The sequence below is a fragment of the Morus notabilis genome, unplaced genomic scaffold (genome assembly GCF_000414095.1).
Source record: "Morus notabilis unplaced genomic scaffold, ASM41409v2 Scaffold555, whole genome shotgun sequence".
In the NCBI taxonomy this organism is placed as follows: Eukaryota; Viridiplantae; Streptophyta; class Magnoliopsida; order Rosales; family Moraceae; genus Morus; species Morus notabilis.
In genome coordinates, this window is record NW_010360709.1 from 204643 (window position 1) to 212203 (window position 7561).

Here is a 7561-nt window from a genome sequence, read left to right on the forward strand (position 1 = left end):
AATTTTGGAACATACCACTCACATTCCATATTTATCCCAATTTTCCCATTTTGAGGCACCTGAGAAGAAAAAATAACACTTTGATTTGATCCAATCTATTGTAGGTTAGGATAAACAATACCGATCATTATATGACATGATTCACAAAAATTATTAATAACCGCACACTCAAAATACATATAATGTAATTACAAGAATTGGATTCCTGATATCTGGTTAAGTTATTTTTTACCTTTCAAAAACTCAAACTTTTAGGAGCGGCAAAAAATATGCACCCTGACAAATTCTATGCAGCATTTTGAATAAAACGTAAAATAAAATTGTGAGATTGGTGTAAGCAGGCAGTAACCTGGTATTTATCCCTGTACAATTTAACTGCCGTGGCATGAGCGAGAAGAATGTGGTGAACTACCACGTACGGTTCAATTGCAGAGTTCCCCGCCGCGCAATTTCCGGCATATTTCGAACAAAATATGTAATGAAAGAAGAAGAACATAAGCGATATACGTTCTAGAAGTACAGAATGTCTTAGGATATATGACATGAATGCATATATGGGTATGTATAATTATTGCATTTATTATGACCTACTGTTACTTGCCGAGCGAAAGCTCATTAAGTTTGTTTGTGTAGTAGGAAGCTCGGGTAAGGCACTAGCTCTCTGAAAGTTATTGTCGGGCAAGTAGAGAGGATGTAGCAGCGGAGTGTGGGCAAGTGGGTGATGGACACACTGAGGATTTGAAGGTGCTGCTAAAATGTGTATAGTGTAAATAAGAACTATGGATGTAAAATTATCCTGATTATGTAGTAACTGTGAAATTTATGAGAGTTTCAAGTTATGTTTTGTAAACTTAAGTACGAGGTATGTTCGAGTACCTAAAAGGCTACTATGATAATAGCCTATGAATGTTGATGGCATGTGAAGAATAGTTTGAATGCGTGATCAAGTCTAGGAACTGATCTTATGGTTTCATTACGACAAAGTATACATGTATATTGTTTATCTTACCCCCGTAAGAAAAAGAATAAAATGGGCATGAATTTTAGTAGTTTATCATTCTAGAGGAATAGAGGTTACGAAATGGGTTAAGTATGAACGTAGGATGATGATCAAAAGTTAGGGTCATCACAGTTGGTATCAGAGCAAAAGTTCCTGCCACCCATCCGCATTCTGCTGAACATCTGACTCTACAATGTCCAAGTAAGTTATTATTTCTTTTGAATTTAGAATTCAGTGTTTGATTAACGAAAATTTATGCAATAGGATCGATTAATGATCGAAGTCAGAAAGCATCAAGTGAGACAAAGGACATAACATTAGCGAAACTTTTGTAAGTATCAGTAGTTTCTTTTGTCTACAACGCGAATAAACTTATCTCTCAATGTTGCTCAATCCGAGTATATTGCAGACTAATTGTATGCTAGAATGTGAAAGATGTCTCCTGTATATTGGATGCACTGTTATGCATATATTTACGAGACTTAAGTAGCGGTAGAATTTTATTTTGTAAAAAATATGTGTCGACGTCAGGTCAAGGTCAAGTTAAGAGAAAAAGTTAAAATTTAATGAAAAGTCAATTTCATGATAAATTGCTCAAAAATGAATAAAGTCATAAGATTTAACTAAAGTAACCGTTTTAATGAGAAAGTTGATAAACGGTAAGAAATCAAACATCCTGGTTGTACCAGCCTTCGACGGAAAGGTTATTATGATTATGAGAGAAATGAACTGTGACTGAGTTAGATTGGTTAGCTACCCCACTCCTCACTGGTTATGCGCGCTATGGTACAACCGGATAGGGCCCTTAAGAAGTAAAAGGCAAGAAAATTAAAAAACAAAGTCGTTCCATAAAAGGGTACTGTATTCGTAAAGAAGAATGAAAAGAAAGAAAAACACAATATGAATGTCATTCAGAACATGAGAATACAATGTACTGAACGACTAAAAAGAGACGAAAGCTGAACAAAGTACGTATTGAATGAAGTAGAACATAAGCGATATACGTTCTAGAAGTATAGAATGTCTTAGGATATATGACATGAATGCATATATGGGTATGCATAATTATTGCATTTATTATGACCTATTGTTACTTGTTGAGCAAAAGCTCATTAAGTTTGTTCGTGCTATAAGAAGCTCGGGTAAGGCACTGGCTCCTTGAAACTTGTTGTTGGGCATGCAGAGAGGATGTAGTAACGGTGTGTGGGCAAGTGGGTGATGGACACACTGTAGATTTGAAGACGCTACTAAAATGTGTTTAGTGTAAATAAGAACTATGGATGTGTAAAATTATCATGATTATGTAGTAACAAAAGAAGAGATGATCCATTCTATTGTAGGTTAGGATAAACAATACCGATGATTCACAAAAATTATTAATAACCGCACACTCAAAATACATATAATGTAATTACAAGAATTGGATTCCTGATATCTGGTTAAGTTATTTTTTACCTTTCAAAAACTTAAACTTTTAGGAGCGGCAAAAAATATGCACCCTGACAAATTCTATGCAGCATTTTGAATAAAACGTAAAATAAAATTGTGAGATTGGTGTAAGCAGTCAGTAACCTGGTATTTATCCCTGTACAATTTAACTGCCGTGGCATGAGCGAGAAGAATGTGGTGAACTACCACGTACGGTTCAATTGCAGAGTTCCCCGCCGTGCAATTTCCGGCATATTTCGAACATCGTCCCGGTGCGTGTAGACCAAGATCATATCCATAACTACTAAAAATATTTGGCTCATTCAAAGTAATCCAGTTCTTCACTCTGTCACCAAATTCTTCGAAGCAAAAGTTCACGTAGTCTCGATAGTCATTCCTATGAATTAATTAAGATCCGTAATTGATGATTATTATTAACAAAATTGATAGTCTTGGTTTATAGTTACTTGATTTCTTGATATCAAATGTTTAATTACATATATGTCTTACACAATATTGGTGCTCAAGAATCCCCCGTATTCATCTTCAAGGACTTGTGGAGAATCCCAATGGAACAAAGTCACAAAAAGTGTTAAACCTGCTTAATTATACAAATCAAATGGAAACTTAATTAATTAGGAACCACAATATAAATTCTAATACAAGAAAATTATAGATTTATCAATGAAAATTTACCCTTAGATAGCAGCTCATCTATGAGGTGAGGTTGTTATAGAATTGTACTCCCTCCTTGTTCACTCCTCCATTTATTTTCCCTCCTATATAATTAAATCAAAATTCATTAGGTTATTAATTTACAACATTTATTATGGCAATTCTCAACCAATAATGTGAAAAATCAATTTACTTGGTAGTATCCTTGTCCACGAGATGGAGAGCCTAAATGAGTCAAAACCAATTTCTTTCAACAAATCTATGTCTTCCTGTACATTTTTTCACATAATATTATTAGCGCAAAAAATCAAAATTATATATTTGTTAATATGATATAGCGATTATGGGCATTTATGTTGTATTCATTCCATATAATTAGCGTATTGAAAAATTTGCCAACATGAGTTCTACTATACGGCCATTTTCAATCATCACATAGAGATCAATAATAACGATTACATTACCTAAGCCGCTTCAAATTATTATTCAATTTATCCAAACTGAATAACTAAAGACGTGTTCTTTTCGCAAGTTCGAATTGAGAAATTGAGTTGAAAAGTAAATTTATGTGAGAAAAAATAAAATAATAAAAAAGTTGAATTTAAATTTTTATGAGAAAAAACTATAGTAAAAAGTGTAATCAGTTGTTATTTAAATTGTGAAAATAATATATCCACAAGTTAAAAGTAAAATAATAACGACCTAGTAGATACCTTATAATGATAATAAAAGCCTGCGCCAATAGCACTAGTAGTGTGGTCCAAAATTTTTTCTGTGGAGGAACATACATTTTGTTTAACAAGCTAGTGATAATTATAAAAAAAAAGGGAGAATTCTATAGTAGGTCATTAGAGCGCTACTTTTATACATTTTGCTTAACAAACTAGTGATAATTATAAAAAACAAATGGAGAATTCTATAGTAGGTCATTAGAATGCTACTTTACGCATTTTGTTTAACAAGCTAGTGATAATTATAAAAAACAAAAAGAGAATTCTATCATTAGAATATTACTTTTATACATTTTGTTTAACATGCTAGTGATAATTATAAAAAACAAATGGATAATTCTATATTAGGTCATTAAAACGCTACTTTTATGCATTTTGTTTAACAAGCTAGTGATAATTATACGAAACAAAAAAAAAAAAAATTCTACAGTAGGTCATTAAAACGCTACTTTTATACATTTTATTTAACAGACTTGATTTAATTAAAAAAAAAAAAAAAAAAATTCTACAGTAGGTCATTAAAACGCTACTTTTATACATTTTATTTAACAAACTAGTGATAATTATAAAAAATAAAAAAAGAATTCTACGGTAGGTCATTAAAACGCTACTTTTATACATTTTATTTAACAAACTAGTGATAATTATAAAAAATAAAGAGAGCATTCTACAGTAAGTCTTAATCACAAAACCAAAGTTCACACGTCTTATCTGAAGAGATTGGTCCTTTCAAAATCATCACTTAAATTCAAGGGAGGGAGAAAGAGAAAAATAGGTTAAGATTTGAGATGAATTAAAATTAATAGGTTAATTGTTTATATAAGTTAATAAATAGACTAAATTACTCTTTTCATCCATAACTTGTTTAATTATGAACTATAACTTGACAAGTTATTGTTAATAATTCACGGTTTTTATTCATAACTAGTCTGGTTATGAACAATAACTTGACAAGATTATCCATAACTTATCTGATTATGAACCATAACTTGACAAGTTATGGCCTATTAATTTCTATAACTAAAAATTAGCATATATATTTTCTTAAGCTTTTCATATTGGTCTATTTCCTATTATTTCCGTAAATTCAATCTAACAAATGAACCTTCTTTTTTTGTTTTGTTTTTTTTCTCTGAAACCGAAAGAAGGAGATTTATGATACAAGGAAATCTTCCTCTAATTAATCTAGAGGGTTGAGGGTTGTTAATCTAACATCTCCACGTACGTGCTCATGCAAAGAATAGATTTGCAATTATAAAGAAAGCTATATAAAGAGTAATTTCCCTTAATTATAATTTTGCTACGAATCTGTTTGGAAAATTAACATAATTAAGCTAAAATAGATGTCGGTAACATCTGTTTCATCTAAGCTTTTCAAAATTTTCTAAGATAGAAATAGACGAAGAGAAACTTAGAAAGAGAGAAAAGAGGGGAAAAAGGATAGAGAGTGCGTTATTGTTCTTGTGGGCCAACACGTTTCTGAATTATCCTAATGGTAGGGAAAGGGGCGGGGTATTACTTCTGACTAATTGGAGAGGGAAAGGGGTGGGGTATTACTTCTGACTAATTGGAGGGTGTTTGCTTCACAACTCTCGAGTTAAAAATTTGAGTTATGTTTGTTAAAAAAAATTAAAATTAAAATTTTTATGAAAAAAAATATTATAATAATAAAATTTGAGTTGTGAATTGTATTGTGAAAAAATTTGGTTATATCACTTTCTCAAAGCTATTATGAATCCATTTTAACATGAACCTCTAGATTTGTGTCCTATTAATAAAAATATAGGAAGCATCGCTAGTCCGGCGGCCATACGATAAAAATAAGACTTTTTGGTTCATTTTTGTAAACATTTTTACTTTATTGTAGAAACCATTTTGTTTAAGTTTAATACTTAATAAAATCGGCCAGTCCACAATCATATAACATTAAACTTGCTTCTGTACCAGCATGTTATACTAAAGACGAACATTTCAGTTTTTTTTTTTTTTTTGTTGAAATTAAAAATTTGCAGGGAGTTCATTGAACAGTAACGTCCACATATTCATAAGATTAAGTATGGGCGACAAAAATTGGCACTGTTGTACCTTACTCTCGTCGGGAATGAATTTGAAAAAAAAAAAAACAAAAAGAAAATCTGTCGTTTCTACATCCAATTTTTATGAAGAATTCAGAAAATTCCCGACCTTGCTCGAATATGAACTTAGGCATGAGCATTAGGAGTACAGAAAAAACATAATTGCTTCATAAACACATCTCCAAAGTTAAAGAAAAGTACGAGATCGGTGGTTTTCAGGCATCAACTTAGTTTAGATGTGAATATCTACCTTAATTAAAAAAACGAAAAAAGAATAACTGGGAATAATATCATCACAAATTTGGAACTTGGAAAATATTATATATATATATCCTAGTTATATATGCACAAACATATTTCTGTATAATCGTAGTTCTAAAGAAGAGATTGAGATTCGAGAGAAACCAGGCTGTGTTGCCGGGAATGTATCCCAGATGTGGGGTCCTCTGCCATTGGCTGCTCCTTCATACTTCAAACAAAATAAAGAAAGCAAAACGCCAACAGATAATTGATAGAAAAAGATAACAAAGAAGAAACCAAAAAAAAAAAAAAAAAAAAAAAAAGGTTTTATATACATATGCATATATGTATATATATATATATATATATGTATGTATGTATGTATGTACCTGATAAGCACTCGACGAGGTTCCAAAAATGAAATTAGGCGGAAGAGTTTCCCTGCTCAGATAACCTTCGGTGCGACTGAAGAGCAAATAGGCCAATGGTAGGAGAAGCAAAAGGAAAATCTCATTGCCATAAGTTCCCATGACTGCGCACCCTTGCTTTTACACTCTCTCTATTGACACACATACACCACACATATATAGGTACAAAAATTTTCAAAAGTATCTCTTTACTGTGGGCGGCTGGGTGGGCGGTTCGATGGGTAATTGGGCGGTTCATGGCACTTTCTCTTTATTGTTTGTCATGTTTTTTAAAAATTTTTAAACAAGCTTGGAACTTGGAAAATATATGATATATCATAGTTATATATGCACAAACATATTTCTATATAATCATAGTTCTAAAGAGGAGATTGAGATTCAAGAGAAATAACGTCGGGTTTTTTCCCATCAACGCCGACTGCTCGTTCATACTTCAAAGAGGCAAAACACGGCCAAGCATATTAATTTAACCTAATCTTATATAAAAGTGGCAAAGATGTTCTCTTTTATCACATGTCAACTTCTCATTTCTCTCTTTTGTTTTTATTTTTTACATTTTTTTATTTCTAATCTTTTCTTTTTTCTTTTTATTTTTACTTTTTCTTATTTCTATTCTTCTTTTGCATTTTTCTTTAGTGCTTTTTTAATCTTTTCCCAAGTGCTCTTTTGTAATTTAATTTTCTTATACAATAGTTCCATGATTTCTTTTTTTTTTTTCATTGTACTCTATTAAAAATAATTCATTTTATATGTATCCCATGCATAATTTACTATGTAATATTTTTTCTTTTTAAATGTGCTCTACTAAACTTTTTTTTTTTACTAAAATCATTTACAATCTAGGATTAGTAATTGAAATACAATTTGACTCGAATTCATGGTTTCGTAATTTATTTTCTTAAAGTGCGTATGTCGTTTCTAAAATCCTTGAAGAGATCTACGATTTCATGTTCACTATCAGGCCCGAAACATCTCCTATATCAT

At 31.3% G+C, this 7561-nt stretch overlaps 1 protein-coding gene across 1 annotated transcript in view; it reads right to left on the minus strand.

Moving 5' to 3' along the window:
• LOC112091395 (beta-glucosidase 12-like) overlaps nt 1-6679 on the minus strand; it is a 35346-nt gene extending 28667 nt beyond the window's left edge. Inside the window, exon 1 of the mRNA XM_024164931.1 lies at nt 6539-6679. Within this exon, the coding sequence (XP_024020699.1) occupies nt 6539-6679 (141 nt within the window). The remainder of the gene's footprint in view (nt 1-6538) is intronic.
• Nucleotides 6680-7561: the final 882 nt, after the last annotated feature.